Raw genomic sequence first — 22,410 nt, 5'->3', positions numbered from 1 at the left:
GCCGATTCAAAGCAACCTAGAATCGCGCATTCGTGACGCGCAGCGCGCATCCATCAGTAATGGTAATCTTCGCGCCGAGCTAGCGTGTGGCGCGGAAGCACTCTTTGTGCCTAATCTGAGTGGAATTCACTGCTATCTCAATCGCATCTGGATTCCCTTTGATGAGAATCTTCGCGCTGATATCCTGAGTGAAGCACACAAATCTCGGTATTCTATTCATCCTGGCACCGATAAGATGTACAAGGATTTGCGCATTACTTATTGGTGGCCCGGTATGAAAAAGGATATTGCTGTGTTCGTAGCTAAATGTCTGACTTGTTCTAAAGTGAAAGCTGAACACCAACGCCCATCTGGTTTGCTCGAACAACCAGAAATTCCTACGTGGAAATGGGAATGTGTAGCGATGGACTTTATTACCAAGTTACCTTTGACAGCAAGCAAACATGATAGCATTTGGGTAATAGTGGATCGATTGACTAAGTCTGCTCACTTCCTGCCCATTCGTGAAAACTACCGTGTTGAGCAACTCGCGCAGCTTTATGTCAAGGAAATTGTCTGCCGTCATGGTACTCCTTTGAGCATCATATCCGATCGCGATGGCCGTTTTATATCTCGCTTTTGGAAATCTCTCCAATCTGCGCTAGGAACTCGCTTGGACATGAGTACGGCATATCATCCCCAGACTGACGGTCAGTCTGAGCGAACTATTCAAACTCTTGAGGATATGCTCCGATCTTGTGTTCTTGATTTTGGAGGTAATTGGGATTCGCACCTGCCTTTGATTGAGTTCTCTTATAATAACAGCTATCATTCCAGTATTGGTATGGCCCCATTTGAAGCACTTTACGGTCGTAAGTGCCGCTCCCCGATTTGTTGGAGCGAAGTGGGTGAAACTCAAATCACAGGACCCGAACTTGTTCAAGAGACAACCGATAAAATCGCCAAGATCCGTGATCATCTGCTGACTGCCAGAAGCCGACAGAAGAGTTACGCAGATCGCAGACGAAAGCCTCTCGAATTTCAAGTTGGTGATCTTGTTCTCCTCAAAGTGTCGCCTTGGAAGGGTGTTGTCCGCTTTGGGAAGAAAGGTAAGCTTGCTCCTCGTTATGTTGGTCCATTCAAGATTCTCGCGCGTGTGGGAAAAGTTGCCTACAGACTTGACCTGCCACCCGCGCTCAGTAATGTGCATCCAACGTTCCATGTATCCAATCTCAAGAAGTGTTTAGCTGACGAGAACCTTCACATTCCACTTGATGAAGTTCCAGTTGATGAAACTATGCATTTCGTTGAGAAGCCTGTTGAGATTATGGATCGCGAGGTTAAGCAAACCAAGCGCAGTCGTATCCCTATCGTGAAAGTTCGTTGGGAGTCCAAGCGCGGAGCCGAGTTTACATGGGAAAGGGAAGATCAAATGAAGATCAAGTACCCGCACCTGTTCTCTGCGCAACCTACTTCGAGATAAATTTCGGGACGAAATTTCTTAAAGTAGGGGAGACTGTGACATCTGACCCGATCCGACCCGACCCAGGTACCCGTTTCCCTTACCCGATTTCTTTTTTTATGATTTAATATTTATTTATACTTATATTTTACTTTTAATAATAATATATACTTTTCCTTCCCGCCTCTTTCTCTCTCTCTTTCCGCCGTCCCGTCCCTCTCCTTCTCTCTTTCTGCCTTCTTTTCCCTCTTGTCGCCGTCCCGCCCTTACGCCTTGTTTCCCTCTTTTTCTTCTAACTCTTTGCTTGTCCTTTGTTCCTTCCCGCCTAAGGTTGTCTGCGCAGCTCCACGCGCCAGACTCCCTTACAAGGAATCCTGCGTGAAGACCACCTGTTTCAGCGATACGCGAGACGAACTCTTCTCGCAGCGCGTTAAGAATTGTAATTCTTCTCGCAGTGCGCGAAGGACGGAAGTTCTTCCCGCGACGCGCTAAGGATTTGTAGTTCTTCTCGCAGCGCGCTAAGAATCATAGTTCATCCCTCGACGCGCGAAGAATTATAGTTCTTCCCGCGGCGCGCTAGGAATTTTAGTTCCTCCCGCGGCGCGCTAAGAAATGTGATTCTTCCCGCGGCGCGCTTAGAAATGGTAGTTCTTTCCGCGACGCGTTAAGGTTAGTTCTGTCTGCCTTCGCGCTCGCGCTCTCTTGACCTTCTGTGTCAGCCTTCTCGCGTCAAACCCCTTTGAGTTTTCTTCTGTTTAAGCTAGCCGTTGCTTTTGAGTTGTCTTATCTTTTGAGCTGTTGACCTAATCTGCTTTATGTCTGAAAAGTTACTTTCGGCGCAGCATGCGCACCAACCCCATTGGTTGACAGATAAAGTGACTGACATACCTGTACCTTTATCTACCCGCCCATGCTTTTTACTGTTCCCTGACAGCTTTTCCTTTGCCCCCTGCAGCTGCCATATCTTTCCATATCTTTTGCTTTTGGAATCTTTTACTTTTTGAGATCTTTTCCCCTTTTTCTAGGGATTGTGTTCCCTAGGGTTTCTCTATAAATAATAATGTTATTTTCTTAACACTACACACACAAACACTTAATCTCTCCTGTTCTCTTGCTCCTTGCTCTCTCTGCCGCCTCCCTCTCTGCCTCCGTCTTCCTCCCTGTTCTGCCCTGCTTTTCCGGTAATATATATTATATATAATAATTTACTTATTAATTATGCTAACTTATAATCAAGACTTGAAACAAATCATTAAAACAATAATCTTATTTATAGGTTAACTTGTGCTTGTTTAAAGTTGGTTCTTGCTTTATCTTACACCGCATCGTTTATCATGTGAGTAATCTCGTACCTAATCCCTTTTTGCTTTTAATGTTTTGGGATGTTCATGTGTTCATACAAACTTAGAGTCTTAAACTTGTTTATGAACTTTAGTCGCGCAGTATCCCATGTGTTGAGGACGTAGACTTGGCTGTTTATTTGTATGTGTGGATCATTAACCGTCTTGTCGGTCTATTCCGCAGTTTTCATGGTACCATTAGATGAACACGGGAGAACTATCGTTTATGATTTTCTCTTTTGTTTACACATGCACAGTTAGTCTTGTTTGTGAGCTCAATTGTGAGCACTGGCAGTCTTATGAATCTTAGAGTTGGTCCCGATCAGATTACACCCTTGTTGAAAACCAGACATACACATGTTGCGCGCAGATTTTATTGTTATCTATGTATTGTATTAAACTTGATTTCTCACCAACACGCAAGTGTTTGACGTTTATTTTAACACATGTTCAGGGTTGCAGTAGCTGTTTTGGAGCTTGTGGACACATAGGAAGTTTTCTTTATTTTGGACCTAGATTAAAATGTATCAAGACAAGTTATTGCTGTTCGAATATTATGATTTATAATATATTGATTTATGATGATTTATGTTATCTACTTTTACCCTGCGCGTGCGCGAATGAATGTATTTATTAAATATGGACACCCAATAGTGTCACGAGTAATGAAACAATATGTGGCGCCCCGATGTATAATCCGCCTTTGGTCGGGGTGTTACACTAGGTGCATTGAAACCCGAAGGTCAACTTATGGTTACTCAATTTTCTTCGGTGGAAACTTGGTCTCATGGAGTGCAAAGAAACAGCCAACAGTGTCACGCTCAAGTTGGGAATCAGAATATCGGGCAATGGCGAATGCTGCAGCTGAAATAGTTTGGATTACTCATTTATTACAGGAACTGCATGCTCTACCCAAGTCTCGGCCGACCCTATTATGCGATAATAGAAGTTCTTTGTTTATGTCTCAAAATCCCGTCTCTCACAAGCGTGCTAAACACATAGATTTGGATTATCATTTTGTTCGGGAACTAGTCATGTCCGGGAAGCTACACACCAAGTTTATTCCTACCAAGCTTCAACTTGCGGATATCTTTACGAAAAGCTTGCCGAGACCTTTGTTTGAACATTTTCGAGATTTGCTTAGAGTTCATCCACCGCCGTTTCGCTTGCCGGGGGGTAACAACCGTAATATTTGCCAAAATAAAACAAATCACCAAAGTCAATAACCATCCACCAATATCTCCTGGAATCACTCTTTACCACGTTTAATTCAAATTGTATAGTCAAAGATTAGTTGTAACTTACCGTATTTATCTCCTTGTAACTAGTCTAGTTTTCCTATTTATAATGTTGTAAATTTGTTAATGAAATCAAGAGAGAGTTTTTATTCTTTCAAATACAAACACCATCTATAAGTAGATATATTACGCAAGGATTAAGTATTCGTATCGGTAGAATGTGTTACTAATAGGATATATATATTGATCAAGTAATATAATTCCGGTAAAGTAGTTAAAACGAATGTAAACTAAATTTGTATCATGACATCTTGGTTGCATAGTTTCGATTCTGTTACTCTTCCCGTACATGTTTTTAAAAAAGAAATAAACACACACCTAATTCGAGAAGGTTTTAACGCAACACAATAGCTCATAACTCACAATGAAATTAAAAAGATGTACATGACATATTTATACATTTTGTAAGGTAATGTAATGTAATGTATTTTAGTAAATGTTTCATTATACGTAAAATAATTCTATTTTTGTTACAGATATACATTTTGTAATGGTGATATGACACGTTGATAAACTAAATAAATAAAAAAGAACAAACAAGAATTTACCGTTTTATCATACATAACTTACTTTGAACATCTCTAAACCAAAACCTTAAATCATTAGCATAAGCCTTTAATCAACCGTGAAATTATATTTTTACTCAATCTTAAAATGTATTTTCTTATATTTTCATACAATCACGATATTTTACATTTATTTTTCGTATTCAAACGGCATCTATAATACATCAAAATGTTTATAAAAGTTTATTAACTTATTATAATAATAATTATATACTTTGTAAAGTAATTTATCATAAAAAGCTATATAAATAATGTTTTTAAGATTATAACTTTAATGATTATGATTAACGTTTTTAAAATTATAACATATGTTTATAATTTATTCAGTTATCATAATTAAAATAACTTAAAATTAAAAGTAAATGTGGATACAAGTCATTAGTTCACATCACATTATAAATAAAACCTATTCCACAAAAATTAGAAAAAATAAAAGTTAGCTTGATCAACATCATATTAAAACCCAAGTAAAACTAATAATAATGCCATATTTTGTTATAAAGATCTATTAGCATTATAATTAAACTTTACATACATAATCTAAATCTTAATCCAATCACATGCTTTAATGATCCACACTCTTGTAAAATGGACCAAAACCTCCACCATCAAATGCAAGTTTTCCGCGACAACCATGGTCGACCACCACTCTCTACCGCTATCCAACAACACCTTCACATGGGTTCCATTCACCACCACCATGTGACAACATAATCGTCGTTGTTGTTGTCGTTTAACTCGTCTAGCACGCTTAAGTTCTTGACTAATAACCTTCCTAATTGATATTAAGTATGTATCCACATCATGATCACGCAAAATGGCCCCTTCTGGTCCATATGCACATCGGTCGGTTAATATCTCTAACGGGTGTGGTGTGTTCAAGAAAACTGATTGTGCTGCTCGGGTTTGTTTCTTTGCGACGTTAGGATCAGATGATTTAGACCGCAAAATATATAAACCACTGCCCGAAGGCAGAAGGTCATGGCTTGGAGATAGTTTTGAATCCGGTTGTAGAATCAAAAACTCCCCCATTGGAGCATACAATAAATTCTGTCATTTAAAAAAAGAAAGAATAATTATAATTAGATCATTTTGTTTAGTTTTAATGTCACATATAATAATTAAAGTAATAAAATATATTAAAATAGGTAAATGTGGGGATTGTGTTTTACTAATAACTTCTTATACTATTCAAAATTATAACTAAGTCATTCCTGCCTGATTTGTTTTGACTCATAAATAAAACTCCCCTTATTATACCAAACTCGTTTTGACTAGTTAACTAAACCGCCCATTTACCTGGTTATTGAGGCACGGATGATTTCGAAAATTCCCATTTAAGACCTTAAGAAAATGAGCGACTCGAGTGGGATAATTGCAAGAAAACGCTCTAGGAACAATGTCACGATGCATGGTGATTCCTTGAAGATGATTTCTCGGTAATCCAAGGTTTTGAAGAAGACGGTCACCGCCACACATAACCCATGGGGCACCAAATGTGATAACGGGTAATAATGATGAAATGTGAACTTGACCCCTTATGTATAACATGAGATTTACTAGCAATGATAAACTTCCACCAAGAGAGTGTCCGGTTAAACGAATTGTTGCTTTATTTCCTTGGCGTTGAAGGTGGTCATGTACATATGGTAACATTTCTTCGTAAACTACTTTCGCAGCCTCGTATATACCTCTATGCACAATCGTGTCCATTGCCTAAATGTAGTGTTAATCAAGTTAAAATGATGTTTAAATTCGTGTAAAATGAAAATTTACAACGTGTGTAATGTGAAAATATGTTTGCTAATTATGATCATTTTTGAAGTATGATATTAGACCAAAACAAAAATAATAAATAAAGTTTCACCTCAAATTGTGTAGGCTCAAAAAGTAGATTTGCTTGCCATGATGCAATGGATTCGGAGCCCTATAAAAATGTTTGAAACTTAAGTACATTACATACCATCTAAATGAACCGAATGAACACGAATAATGACATGTTCGTGTTTGTTTATTTAATTTTAAACAAACACAAACACTTAATCGAACACATTTTGTGTTCATGTTCGTTTATTTATTTATAAAATGATCATGTTTGTGTTCGTTTATATTTGTTTGTTTTAAGTTCTAAATGAATAATTCACGAAATAAATAAACAAAAATGGACATATATAAACAAATGTAAATAAACACAAACAAATATAAATGGACATAAATGAACAAATATAAAACCATTAAATAGTTGTGTATTCAATACTATATTTAAGTATTTTCTATTAATATGTAAATGAACATAAATAAACGGACGTTCACGAATATAAACGAACGAAACATATGTTTATGTTTGTTCGTTTAATTAAATGAACATAAATTTTTTGCTTATGTTCATTCGTTTATTAAATAAACAAACTTCCTGTCGAGTGGTTCACGAACAGTTCACCGAACGTTTGATTCGTTTACAGGCCTAAGATTACATATGCTAGTAAATAGTAATTTATTTTTCATGGATGTTTAAGCACGGCTTACTTGAATTACAAAGTATCGTGTGCCGCTTTCATCGTCGTCACAAATGTACCATTCGCAAGGTGATGAACATAACGAGTTTGGATCATCAGAAACATCGACATTCTCAAGGTCTTGTTGGGTCATCTCCGACGTGCTTTCTTTCATGGCTTTCTTTTCTAACGAAGATGTAATGAAACGAAGTTTATGACGTTTTAGGAGGTTTCCAAGCTGTAAAATAAACCGGTGTTCTTTAACTTCCGTTAAAATCATTCATAATCTACAATATATTTAACATAATAACAAAAGACATAGTTAAATTCCAAAACATCAAAACATAACCTCTTTAGAGTTTCTTGAGTATCTCCATATTGTATAAAGATATTTATACTATTTTTATAATAGATTCAACTTACGTATAAATCTTGTATTTTTCACGTATAATATTTTAAAAAACAGAATGGTGTGAATAATGAACAAATATGTTTTCACAAGCCAATCTACTTTTTGAGCCTACACAATTTGAGGTGAAACTTTATCTAACTTTTTCTATTAGCTTTTTATTAATCCCTTGCAATTTTTCTTTTTTTTTTCTTTTTTTTTTTTTTGCATTTTTTCACAATTATTTTTTTTTCTCAATTTTTACTAATTTTGTCAATTTTTTAAAAAATATTTTGTAATGTCAAACTATTTCAAATAAAAAAACCTACAAAACTTGTTATCCAGGTAAAATATATAGGATTAGAACAAAAAAAAACTTTAGTGACCTGATTGAAACAAAATATTTTATAAGTGACTTGATTGGAACAATTTATAACTAGGTTACTATTATATGGAGTAATCCTTTTTGTTATTTACTAATTAGGATTCACTAAGAAAATATTAATTAATATAAATAACACCTTGATTTTTGGTATGGTGTAAGATAAGCTCCCCAAATAAGCCATTTTAGCATACAATCTTGCTTCACTAATAGAAACCATCATAAGTAATTTCGAAAATGAATTCTTATCAAATTCATCATCATCAACTTTGCATGTATCACACTCTTCATCAACTGAAACCCGATTATGATCATCAACTTGTTCATTCAAATCTTGATTCATATTATTATTATTATTATTATTATTATTATTGTTATCCTCTTTTGTTTTCCACAATGACCTCATTTGCAAAACGCGTAACACCCAATTCCCATTTTGCCCCTCGTTCTCATCAACATCAACCCGAATTGTGTCTTCCACCGCCACGACGTCGTATTTATTACAATTTCTAGGGGGTAAAGATGCAAGTGGATATTTGAGGGTAAAATTATAACCAAAGGGACATGTTTTAGATTTTTTCGGTGAAATTGCGCTTGTGGTCATCCAGGAGGTGGTTGTACGGGTTTTGGTACTGGCGACGGTGATCGGAGTAATCGTTGCGGGTAACTTGAGACCATCCATTGTATAAATAAAGAATGGGATTGAGTTTGATTGAATTTGTTAAAACATGAGAAGTTTTGAATGAAAAAGAGGTCTATTATGTGTTTATTACCTAAGCCTTCACACATGTTGTTTTGAGTGTCATTTTCCCTCGGTTTTCTTTCGTTTTTAAATTTTATAACTTTTGGAATTTTGTTTTTCTGACTTATGTTTTATCAAAAAATAAAAATAAAAATAAAAAAATAAAAAAAAGTGAAAAGGTAATTTAACAATTAACAGTCAATTTTTCCCTCTAAACTCACCTAACATTTACCAAGTGTTATAATGTTATAATTTCTTTTATAAATGTTTAAATTTTACAAATTAAGTGATTTAAATGAACATGTACGAATCCTAGTTATTATAATACCAAATAATAACCAAGTTTATAGTTAAATCAATTTAACTTAACAAAAGTTATTAAATAGTAGCAAAGGTTCATATATTTTTCATTTGTCTCATATGTTTCATGTATACTTTACGATTTTAGTTTAGTTATTATAAATATTTACAAAGCTTCACTAATCATGTTGAAAACCAATCTTTAATGCCTTTAAAGTTTAAACCACCGCTACCCCTTGTCATCTTAAGCATTACTCTTTAATACCTCTAAACCATCCGAACCACTTTAACAGCGACAACCATCTTACAACATCAAACACCTAACAGTGAAGCCCCAACCCAGGCCTTCAATTGGTAAATTCAGTCATAACCATTGAATCAGTTGAAACTCGCTCTAAACACACTGAACTAAAATAAGACTGTTTGCAAAGGCACATGCCTTTCAGAGAGAAGGTCCTAGCTTCAAACCCGGGAAATGGAGTAATTCAGATTTATTGGTGTAATGTATAGTAAGAGTAATATTTGCCATTTAAGAAATAACTAAACTAAAATCGTATACACAATTACATAGCTACCATTCACCATACCAGTGTCCGCAACCACAGTTAAACACAAAAGTTGAACATGAGTAAATAACCAATGAAACCCGAACTAATAGTATACCATTGAAACCGAATTTAACATAAAAACTGTAGAAATCTCAAGTGGAGAACAAAAGATGTTTGCGGTGTCTATGAGGTTATTGCTAATGCGTTTCAAATACTGTGTTTAATTTATTATTGAGTTAAGTGCCATTTTAGTACCTTTGGTTTGGTCAACTATGCAACTTTAGTATCTATTCTTTATTTTATGCAAATGGCTACCTCAGTTTCAAAAAACTTGCATTTTTAGTACTTTTTTTCTAACCCCGTTAATTTTTTCCATTAAGTCGAATATAATTTGGTAACTTCGTTATTTTCTTTGTTTTTTTCTTTTCTTTTAAATGCTTATATCTTGTAAACCCTAAATTCACAATCATAACATCAAAATCCAAATCCTAAATCCCTAAACCCTTTCTCCATATCATCATAGGGTTTGAATTTTTACGATATTTGGGGATTTAGGATTTGGATTTTGATGTTTTGATAAGGGGATTTAGGGTTTAAAAGATATAAGTGTTTAAAAGAAAAGAAAAAAAACAAAGAAAATAACGAAGTTACCAAATTATCTCTGACTTAACGGAGAAAATTAACGGCGTTAGAAAAAAAGTACTAAAAATGCAAGTTTTTTGAAACTGAGGTAGCCATTTGCATAAAATAAAAAATAGATACTAAAGTTGCATAGTTGACCAAACCACAGGTACTAAACTGGCACTTAACTCTTTATTATTTTAATTCTTTTTTGTCCTTAATCCCTTCTCTTATAAAATATCGATAAGAACGAATGACTTTTGAATTTTCTCTTTTTTTACCGAATAGTTTGAAGAGATGATATTAGATGATTAGACCCAGTTACGAGACTCAATTCTACATTTCTACCTGCCATATCCAGACCCGTCGGGCTAGGTTTGTCCGGTACACCCACGATACTTAGCCTACATGACAAGCTGTGTGGGATGCATGTTAGACGACCACTAGTCACACATTCGGTTGTCACTATCACATGCAGTTACATTATACAAAATTCAGGTAACTCACTCTCCCGATACTCTCTTACAAACTTGATTATTCCCATGCTCTTGTGACGAGGCTAACGTCATTCTGTTTTGCGGATTAACCAAGTGGTTCTAGTCATGTTCAGAGTTCTTCCTTGTAGTCGTAATTGCTCGATTCCAATTTGTGATGGGAATTTGGTTCTTCATTAAAAAAATTATTGAAATTAAGAATAATTTAATAAAAGTCAACAAAAATTTATAAACAAATTCCCGCATTCCAAATAAATTAAAACGGATTATGATTCTATATAATAATTAACGTGTTAAACTATTAAAAACCAAGACAGCTTTTGATCAACTAACAGTATTATACGGGTTCAACTCTTCGACGTGATTAAGTAATCGAATAGAGTTATAACACGAACATCAGGTTATTTAAAAAATAAAGAAATGATCCTCATACAAGAAATCTTATGAGTTTTACGAGGATTAGAAATAAAATGATCTAAAACGACGCCTGTCACCCGGACAAAAAGTGGATCATAGTAATGATCAATGAGCAATGTTATGTGCATATGCTACCCTCTCTAGCAAAACCAAAAATGTCTATTATTAGGTTTAGTAAAACTAACCAAGGACAGCTTGGATTTGTGTCTTCTGGTCCTCGGTTAATGTTGTAGGGAATAAAACCTCGAACGTTACGTATAGGTCCCCCTTCTTGTTGCTATAGTGCAGCGGCATCCCTTCACCTTTGAACTTCCTCACCTTCTTCGGGTTTGTGATTTTCTGAAAACGGTTATTTGCGAAGTCATTAGAGAAAAACAATTAGAGGTGGGTATTTGGAAATTGGATTTGCTTATTTAAACGGTTTCTAAGGGCAAACTTGTAATTTCAAATCCAACAAGAATAATTTTCGAATAAGCAATCGGAAACAGATTAGTTCATTTCAAAATAAGCATATAAACATAAACAGCATCTTTATCCAAGACTTCAAACACTCGAAAATAGGGGCGTCAAACGGGTCGTGTTAAGCGCATTAGCCCGAACGTTACACGAGCTTTCGCGGGCTGATATGAACACAACCTGTTTAACTCATTTTTTTGTTTGCATAATATTACTTAACATTAAAGCTTACAACCAAAAATATACATTTATATAAAATAATTATGTTTAAACGATAAAACTTTATGTTACTTTATTTTTATCTTACAAATTGTGGCATAAAATAATAAATCCATTTAATTTCTGACATAAAGCATACCTTTTTAACGTGAAAAAATAAAAGGGCTTACACGCTAGTTTTGACTCGAAAGTGCTTATTATTTGCTACAAAATATTGCAACAAGCAGATAGATTGATTGTTTAAATAAGAAAATCCCACTTCCCAAACACCCCCCTTAGGTAATATTTTCAAGTGTGTTAATATATGAATAACAATACATATTTACTGACCTTTGAACCAATGTCAACAAGATGCTCATCAAGGTGTGTAATGGCCTTCTCAAAACCAGTAAGAGCTTGCACCTAATAAAATACAATCTCATTAACAAATTGCATATTTTAAAACAAAAACATAACTAAACAGATAATATTAAATAACAACAAATTACCAGAGTTATATTAATAGTGGTGTGAAGGTGATCGCCTTCCCTTCTGAACCGCTCATGTGGTGCTGTACGAATGCGGAACTGCACGAGATTTGATATTAATTGTAAAATAAATCTGGATTGATTTTTAATGATTCTGTATTACTAATAATAATATAGAACTAACCTTTAGATCTCCAGGTTCACCGTCTATGATTGGTTCGCCTTCTTCATAAAACACCACCTCCTGCAAAAGGAAAAGGGTAAAATATTATTGCTATTTAGAGTACGGACTTTATCATCACGATTTAAAAAGTGTGAACGGGTTGAATCACGCTTCACTGACTAATGTGCGAATTCAACAAAAGTCCTTAAACAAAAAAGAGAGCTAAAAAGAAATTGGTTTATTTTAAACAAATAAATTCTTATTGTAATGAAATATTTTTGTAAACATACTCAACTAGTTAGTTATTTATAATACAATTAAAAAAACAGATCAAAGAAGTGTTTACGGGTCAGTGGAGCCCAAACTGCACTAAAAACTACTTGTTGAGTTGTTTCAGCTTTAACCCTCTATGACTTATCAGGGTCTAGAGTCTAGACTGCTTGAAGCAGCATGAACTACTTGAAGCAAAAGCATAATATTCTGAGATAAATATATGACACAGGTTCATAGAAATAAGTGCTCACTTGTCCATCTTGCATTCCTTTTTCAATATCCACAGTGACAAAGTTTCCTTCCCTTTCATACTTTACATTTGGGCACTGCTCACAGACCTAACAAAAGCATAAAAAAGCATGGTCAGTTTGATGAAATTACCATCAATGCCAATATATTATAACTTATAACTTATGATACATGTCAAACTTAGGATGTAGTACCACAAATGATTAAAGAAATAGTGTACCTGCTCTGACATCTGTTGATACATCCCTGGACCAATTTGCCGGTGATAAACCTCATTCCTACAGTTGCATCGTCTTTTGCCAGGTGCTGGTTTTAAAATGTTCTTCTCCCGCCATACCTAATAAATTGAGCAACATTTTACAGATAAAAGGGTAAGCAAATTGATAAAATCAACAGAAACTAGATTAATATGCAAACTATTATAGGTTTCAGAATTGATGTTCTGTTAAAATTCTAAAACTACATATGGCAATGAATTATTTTAAGGCGCTAACAAATGGAACCAAGTGCCTTAAGTCTACAGTGTGTACTTAAAGGTTGCCCATTTAATTGGTTAAAGTAGATTAATATAGTTTTCCACCTTTAATGACCCTCCCATGTACAAATCCTCCAATGATGCGTCCAAATCAACAATGACATCATCGCCTTTTGCAACTTTCTCTTCCTCATGCTGGTCTCCTCCGCCGCCACCAAAAAACCTGGAAATTACTTCAATTTGTTAGTTAGTGCTAAGAATCTAGGGCTGATATCAAGAGTTGTTTGGGATTGCTTGCTAAAGCAGACGTTAAATTTCTTAAGTGTTTATTCAGAACTTTTTATTTCACTCTAAGCAAAATCTGATAATCAGTTAAGATAACCAATCACAGTCACCCTTAAAAACAGCTATCAATAAGTTTTTACTTATAATAAACAATCCCAAACACCCATAAGTAAAAAAAATATGAGCATTAACAGCTTTTAGCAGGTGTATTGCTAGTAACAAATAAAGAAAGCAGAAAACAAGTTGGACAATATTGATACATTAACTACAATTACATCATTTTTACAGCACATTAAACATCAAAAGTACAAAATTCAAGAGATCTAGTGTTATGGCTGGCCTACTTTTATGTGATTAAATGACACAAGAGTTTTTTATGAACATGGCACTCATTTGCAATATACATGAAACGCATTCCAAGGAAGTTGTCTAACACTACAGAAAACAAAAGCTATTAATCTTGTTTGTTCTTTTCAAATTAAACTTCCATCAAACATAAAATGCTTTAATGGAACATTGCAGATTATGTTTCTTAAGTAAAAGATCCATGCTCACAAGTCACCAAAAAACCGTGTGGAATAGGCTCCATGCCAAGTTTATTGTTTTGTATTTGATATTAGAAGCATGTATACAACTCGCAGCAGGAGTGGAAAAAAATTTCACCACCCCCGTACCATCCCCTCACCCTCCTCTTGAGCAAAGCAAATTCATAATTACATTTTAGAACGCTATAATTTGTGTGTATACTTGTTATAGTTATAGAGAGGGGCCTGCTACAGAAACACCACCCCCAATAGCGTACATGTAACGTGCATGTCACATCATACAGGCTGTATATGATGTCAAATCAACTCAGCACAGAGCTTGTTACATAATATGGCCTGTATGATAGGGCGAAAAATGGTCATACAAGCTTGTCACAAACAATTTCCCCCTGTTATACGGGCCTGTATGACCGTTTTCTCACTGTCATACAGATACTGCCTGTATGGGACATATGGCCCGTAGACATGCAAGTAGTGCCAGGATAATTTGCAGTAGTGTTGCTTTAGCTCTTCCTACTTTCCTAGTGATAGCCTTCTAATACAAAAAAAAACCCACCTTATGAACTAGTCATGTAATTCCGTACCCTAGGTTCTCATATCACCAACAATGAAAAATAAAAATCAAGCATTCAGAAGCCGGACAATGCATCATCTTACGATTTAAATATATCCTGAATATCCATCCCGCCACCTCTTCCGCCACCAGCAGCATGCTGTTTCAGACCTTCTTCACCATACCTATCGTACACGCTCCTTTTCTCACTATCCGATAACACCTCGTAAGCTGAAAACAACAATTCAAACAACATATCACCATTTCTAGGTCAAAATTCAAACACACAGAATGCATAACAAAACATAAACTACACAATCACACAAATACCGTTATTAATCTCCGCAAACTTCTTATTTGCCTCTTCATTTCCTGGATTCTTATCAGGATGATACTTTAGTGCAAGTTTTCTATAAGAACGTTTGATTTGATCGTCCGACGCACCTTTCGGAACTTGTAAAATATCATAATAACTCTTCCTGTAACAATAACATCCAAAAACGCATCATTTAGCCACGGATTCACACCGAATCATAAACAAAACACATCATTTAGCCATAATTTTACACCGATTCATTAAAACGAGCATTTGAATGAAATGTGTGGTTTACACCGATCTTAAACAGAAGCACTTGAACAAAATTAAACGGAGAATTTGACACTTACGCTGCATTAGCAATCAGTAATGTACAAAATCATAAACAAAACACATCGTTTAGCCACCACATATTATCATTAAGTACACTGAATCATTAACAGAAGCATTTGAACGAAATTAAACAGAGAATTTGACACTTACGCTGCATTAGCAATCAGTAATACACCAAATCATAAACAAAACGCATAGCTAAACCACATATTTACACCGAATCATAAACAGAAGCACTTGAACGAAATTAAACGGAGAACTTGACACTTACGCTGCATTAGCAATCGGTAATACACAAAATCATAAACAAAACACATCGTTAAGCCACGGATTTACACTGAATAATAATCAGAAGCAATTTAATGAAATTGCACGGAGAATTTAACACTTACGCTGCATTAGCAATCAGTAATACACCAAATCATAAACAAAACACATCGTTAAACCACATATTTACACCGAATCATAAACAGAAGCAGTTTAATGAAATTAAACGTAGAACTTAACACTTACGCTGCATTAGAAATCAGTAACAGTGATAAGTAAACGAAGAACAACAGCTTCGATCTGCAATGCGCCATCAAGTGATGAAACCTAGGGTTTCTGAGCCTCCGATTCGAATCGGACGAGTTATAATAAGCTTTTGATTAACGATTTTGTGGATTAATTATGAAATTGAGGTACAGAATTATTATACTGTGAGATTGCAAACGGACATCACGTGAGAATTTGGAAGAAGTATGAACAAACAGTGTGAAATTACGTACAGTTTTGCTGACGTGGAGTTAGAAGAAGAGAAACATTGGCGATGGGAGAGAGGTTCCACGCGTACGGACCAATGAAATTGAGACACGTAAGACAACGGTGCCACTAGCAAAGAGGAAAAAAGCACACGAACCACAAATGGTAGTTTTTCGCGAGTCGAGCCTGAGTTAAGTCAGAGTGATTTTGAGGCTTGTTATCAATTTCGAAGTTAAATGAACCGAGCTTTGGTTGATTTTGGCTTGGTTACAAAAACGAGTCGACTCAGCTCAAGTTGTTTCGAATTAAATTTTTTTTAGCTAGTTTTATTTGAGTTTTTATTGAGTGAGCCACGAACTTAAGCTTCAAGTGGCGAGCTTTCTTTAACGGCCAACGAATTCTTCAATGAACTACTAGCTAAATTCATTATATCGGGATACGCTCGACTTTCGATCCGGGAAAACTCTCACTTAAGGCCAACGCTCGTGAACACTCTCCCGACGACATAACAGTGTGGTGAGATAAAATGCATTCAGTTCAAGAATCCAACTAGTGAACGCCACATATTCGCATAGTCTATCATCATCACCCTAATGACGCTGAAACTAAATGTTGAGGGGTAGAAATCGAACCTGAGTTATATGAAACACCAAGTCTCTTCCTCGAAACTCAATCACCATGTCGTTGGCTACCTTTTCCATTTTTTAATTTTAATATCTTGAGACATATAGTAAGTTATAACATGGTTAAAATCATTGAAAAGGAAAAAACAAAACTTATTTGAAAAAGAAGAATAGTTTAATCCAGTTTTTTTATATATTAAAGCAATCAAAATTGTGTTCAATACGCATGTTATAATTTTTTAAGTTTTAACTTTGAAACGGTTAAGATTTAATAAAATCACGTTCCTAGAGCTCATAAATGTTGGTTTGATGCTTTACGTCCATGAAAAAAAAAACTCATGTGGTTTGAGTATTTTAAGCAAATTCATGTGTCAAAATTAATTAAGAGATATTATCATACTAAATAAAACGAAGACTGATATTTACGACACTAACCCGTACAAAATATACAGGGGATGATATGCTAAAATATTTCATATTTTCATTAGGCAAAGTAATACAATAAAAATCAAACACAACTACCACGACCTATCACAAAATCAATAACGTGTTCAGTTTTCACATTGACCAAACCAAATCCGAATTCAACTAAAATTAAAACTAAGAACCAAGCTACGTACATTTTATCAGGATAGCCTTGGGTCGGTCCCATATTGGATATCCATGTTATACAATTCCACACGAATCCTGCTCAACCTTGTGAACTACGAATACATGTGTTATTTTTGTTGTCATTCAATACTAAGTAATGTTTAAGTACACATGCTTCTATCGATCTTCTTCGTTCTCTCTTTATAAGTTTGAAGTAGATTCTCAACCACTGGCGAAGCTTCACTGTGGCCCGGGGTGGGCCCGGCCCCCTGTTTTTGTGCATGGTAGTGTAAATTTACCCGTTTTCGGCCGAAAATATGTATACGCAGTGTAAGTTTAGCCTTTTTCGACCGAAAATGTGAGCCCCCCCTCGTTTGTGAAATTTTGTATACATTTTGAACTTCCCCCCCGGTTTCTCAGTCCAAGCTTCGCCACTGATCTAACTCTCAAGTAGAGGTGTACAAAACCGGTTTTAAACCCAAACCGAACCGGTTTATAAACCGAACCGGTTTGGTCAACGACTGGTCAAAACAGGTTTGACTCAAACCGGTTCGATTTATAAACCGGTTTAGAAGCATGATAGGCCGACCTGGTCACACCGGTTCGGTTCGGTTTATAAACCGGTTTGACCGGTTTCAAACCGGTTTTCTCAAACCGGTTCGGTTTTAAAACCGGTTTGATAGATTTGAAGGGGAACCGGTCCTGAAACTTGCGGTTTGGGCCGGTTTGGAAGCCGGTTTGGGTAAACCGGTTTTAAAACCCAAACCGGTTCGGTTCGGTTTGCCTAAAACCGGTCCAAACCGGTTTTTTTTACACCTCTACTCTCAAGTGTCACCTAAGAGAGTCCGATTATAGATCAGTTATAATGAGCGGCCCAAAATTTTGCAAAATGTGGCCCATTAGCCCATTTAGAGATATGGCAGGCCCAATACCGTTATTTCACTTGAGTTCTCATTTTTTTTTAATGTACTTTTGACACAAATTTTGGGCTGTATTATCGCGTATAACACGTTAGCTTGTCAACCTGATCAATCTTAACTATCCATTTAAGTTTTAACATCTTTATACGTTTTTACAAGTAACACTTTGTATGTTATTTTCTTCTTACAAGACGCATGTGATGCGTTTGGGACCATATTACTGTATTAGTAATCTCACGTTAGCTTAACGATCCATTTAACATCTTTATACGGTTTTACAAATGACACTTGTATATTCTTTTCTTTTTACAAGACGTTTGTGTTGGGTTTGAGACGCCATTATTGTATTAGTAATCCCAATCACATAATAGGTCAAATAGTATCAATAATATCATATGTACTATTTTACTATTATAAATTTGTCAAAAGTACTAGTTAGGGTTTTCAAACACAATTCTTACTTTTTGAATTTAATATAACTTTATTAATCAAGAAAAATAAATGTATAATAATCGAACATGATTAACTTTCAGTTAGTATAGAATTGCTGGATTTTAATGAGTTCAAAGATATAACTATTTGTAAACATTTTCTGAGTTGTGATTAATTACCACCAATAGGTTAAAGTTCATATTACTAAAATCCAATTTCCCTGGTAAATAATATACAATTGTCTTTATCTATATTTGTAATTATAATTTAATTATATACCACGATGTTTTTTGTCATTACTATATGAATAATTCTTTTTATTATGTAATATATTTTTGTTATATGAAAAGATATTGTTATATTTATATAAATAATTACATTACACAATAATTTGTAGGGTACATCTCAAATAATTAAAAACCATCATTTTCTGGCTTAGGCGACCTCTTTATTTAAGTTCTATTTAATGCTAACCTTATTGCACAATATTAATGCTTATCCTTTTTAGTTATGTAATGAATAGTGTTTTATATTACTTGAATTAAAAACCACAAAGTTACCTTTCAATCCATAGACTATCTAATCTAACTCATTAACATGTGAAGCCAAGACGTAAGGCTAAAAAAAATAAGCAAAGATTTTTTCGTGTATAATCCTACAAATTTCGAATGTTCTCAGTTCCGCTACGTAGATTAAATATGACAATACAAACAAAAGGTTTTTAAGTAGACATTTCATTTGATATATATTATTTTTGTGTAAGTTATCCATTGATAAATGCAAAACCTTTAAAATATCAAGGAGTTGGGAGGTCTTGGGTTTAAGTCTACTAGATGACATTAATTTATCGTTCAAAAGAAATAATTGGTTGTTCCAATTACAAGTCATATAAGTACTTAAGTCCGCGCTCTTGTCCCCTAAAACTTTGCTCCAAATCAAAGAGTTTTTGACAAAATCAATAGCATAAATATGAGGATAATGATCTTTAGCTACATTTCTATAGTGAAGATTAAGAGGAAATGAAAATATACTTATTGTTACTTTTCGATTCGTAGGCCAATGTAAAGTTTTTGTTACATGTGTAACAATTTACTATAAAAAATGTCCTTTAATTATTTTTGTAATCTATAATAACATATATACATATGTTTAAAAAAAGCCAGATTAATTACATCATATTTTAATGGTTTCCTCAAGGAAACAAAGTTTTCATTTCATATACTTCCTTTGTATGTGAACTAAAGGTGAGCAAAAACCGAACCATAATCGAAAGCCGGCCTGATAACTGCAAAAATTCTCTGAAATTAACAATAACCAAACAAAAACAACGGTTATCATTAAGTGAATCTAATTAACTGACTACTCGGTTGTAATTACGGTTATTGTGTTGTAGTTAACCGACTTTACCCGAACCAAACCTTGATGTTTATGTTTTTATAAACTTTGTACCCTAATTTTCATCTTTTATATATCCATTTCTACCTTTAAACATTTATATTAATGATATTGCTTCATAATTGAGCTCGATGCACCATGACCAGACAATTTCCACCTAAAACAAGGGGGAAAACACATTGGATAATTAACCTAAACTGACCCATGACGTACGGTTAAACAATCATTCGATTATGGTTATGATTAAGCAATCTTTCATAATTAAAACTTAGTTAGGGTTAAGATTATGGTTATAATTAAAGCATTATAAATAAACTAAACTGACTTTATACACCTCTAATATAATCATTGAATAAACAAGTATTGAATTGTCAACAAACTCCAACAACCAAATTAATGAGAATGTGAGAGAAGAACACTAAAAGAAATTGTTAAATCACTTCCACCACGTGGTTTCCATATTCATCGAATAAAATATGGCCATAATTAGAGGTGTGCAAATAAAACCGGTTAATCGAAACGATCTTAAAATCAAACTGAACCGGTTTGAAACCGATTGAAACCATATGCTCGGAACCGGTTTTTAATTTTCTCCACCAAAACCGGTTAAACGAACCGAAACCGGCCAAGACCGATCAAAACCCTGAAACGAAACCGATCGTAACATGGTAAGAAACCGGTTTCAACCCGAACCGAAACCGATCATAAATAGATTTTGACTTTTGTTGACCAAACTGAACTGGTATTATCCCAAATCGGTTTTGAGTTTTAAACCGGTTTGTGCACCTCAAAGCCAATAGAGGTGGACAAATAAAACAGTTAACCGACCTGACCCGAAAATCAAACCAAAACCGAACCGGTTTGAAACCGATTATTAGAAACCGGCTTTGGACCGATTGAAACCGTAGGTTTAGAACCGATTTGTAATTTTCTACACCATAACCGGTTCCAAACCAGTTAACCGAACGTAAATCGGCCAAAACCGGGAAAAACCGAACCGAAACCGATCAAAACCTAAACCGTACTCATAACCTGGATAAGAAACCGATTTCAACCCGAACCTAAACCAATCATAAAACGGTTTTAACTTTTATTAACCAAACCATATCGGTTTTAACCCAAACCAGTATTAAGTTTTAAACCGATTTATGCACCTCTATATCTAGATGTTGATCCAAATAGTATAAAATTGTCATATAAGAAACATATTATAAAATCAAAACTTATACATGCATGTCACACGTGGTCAATGCATGACACATCAAGAGAAAATGTATGCATTCGACAAAATAAAAATAGTGTACCATGATATGTGTCAACGTGGTAGAGATTCTAGTAATTATGTACGACGTTTTTCATTATGCACCGTGCATATCGACACATATTAGCATCACAACTAGTGGTATAAACTCGGTTCATGAGCTGGTTTTTCAAGCTCGGATTTGACTCGTTTAATATATATTAGTTAATATACGTGTATCTTTAATTATTTCTATATATTTTCAAGAGAAAAAAAACGTTAAACAAGCCTGAGCTCGCCTCAAGGTCGTGTAGTACCTTAGACGATGTAAATCTCGGTTGTGCAGTGTGAAATGGAATAATTGATACAAAGAAGTCCAAACGATGTAAAAGTTAAAAATACACAAGGCTCGAGGTCGATAACTAAACCAACTTTATTTGAAATTCCAGCTCGGCTCGTTTCAAGATTTTATATCTATTCTAGCTTAAGAAACTCGCGAGCAGGTATATATAAGTAAAAAATGTATGGATGGTTTTAACTTTTTCATAACCATTCCATACAATTTTTTATATTCATCCAATATTTGATCTTGATTTTATACATATATAGATATGATTTGGATTTGATAACAATTTAGTTTTATCATAATAAACTACGAAAAAGAGATTTGATTTACTCCTATCTTTAGTTTTTTTTTATTGTTGTATAATACATATATATATTTTTAACTTCTATCTTTAGTTCAGCTCAAACGCTTGAAAAGTTATGGTTTTGTTTATAACCCGCGAAGATCTCTACCTTAGTTAAAGTCGATTAAAAAGGAAAATCTTTGGAGCTTTGTATACTCTAGTATATACTAAAACACCTCGAATATACACATAAAACACACGAGTTTCAAGCAACACAAGACAAATCCATGTTTGTTAAATTTCAGGCTAGGTGTCATCTCTGGCCGTACAAGTGAGTGTACAACAAATTGCTTTTTGTTGTTCTACAATGTAAGACACATACGTTTAAAAAGAGGCCCGAAATATATTTTAAGTGAAACATGTCTAATATGTGGGCTCAACAATTCTACATTTGACCGTTCTTCGTAATTTTT

General features: G+C 34.6%; 2 protein-coding genes across 2 annotated transcripts; both read right to left on the bottom strand.

The window, feature by feature from the left end:
• Positions 1–5,058: 5,058 nt before the first annotated feature.
• On the bottom strand, positions 5,059–8,758 carry LOC143570332 (phospholipase A1 PLIP3, chloroplastic-like). Its single transcript, XM_077056006.1, has 5 exons — positions 8,050–8,758; positions 7,172–7,378; positions 6,513–6,572; positions 5,945–6,361; positions 5,059–5,695 (listed from the first exon to the last, which is right to left on the bottom strand). Exons 1-5 carry the CDS (start codon positions 8,590–8,592, stop codon positions 5,186–5,188), a joined length of 1,737 nt encoding a protein of 578 aa, XP_076912121.1. The 5' UTR covers positions 8,593–8,758; the 3' UTR covers positions 5,059–5,185.
• A 1,672-nt stretch (positions 8,759–10,430) lies between these two features.
• LOC143570331 (dnaJ protein ERDJ3B-like) lies at positions 10,431–16,212 on the bottom strand. Its single transcript, XM_077056004.1, has 11 exons — positions 15,880–16,212; positions 15,048–15,196; positions 14,822–14,948; positions 13,440–13,557; positions 13,080–13,196; positions 12,862–12,948; positions 12,359–12,418; positions 12,196–12,273; positions 12,038–12,109; positions 11,218–11,371; positions 10,431–10,786 (listed from the first exon to the last, which is right to left on the bottom strand). The coding sequence occupies exons 1-11, from the start codon at positions 15,945–15,947 to the stop codon at positions 10,728–10,730; spliced, it is 1,089 nt and encodes a 362-aa protein (XP_076912119.1). The 5' UTR covers positions 15,948–16,212; the 3' UTR covers positions 10,431–10,727.
• Between the last annotated feature and the right edge of the window lie 6,198 nt (positions 16,213–22,410).

Source organism: Bidens hawaiensis, unplaced genomic scaffold (assembly GCF_021521415.1).
Source record: "Bidens hawaiensis isolate Kalapana, Puna unplaced genomic scaffold, B.hawaiensis_p1.1 tig00024874_1, whole genome shotgun sequence".
Lineage (NCBI taxonomy): Eukaryota > Viridiplantae > Streptophyta > Magnoliopsida > Asterales > Asteraceae > Bidens > Bidens hawaiensis.
This window is presented reverse-complemented; position numbering and strand designations above follow the sequence as displayed.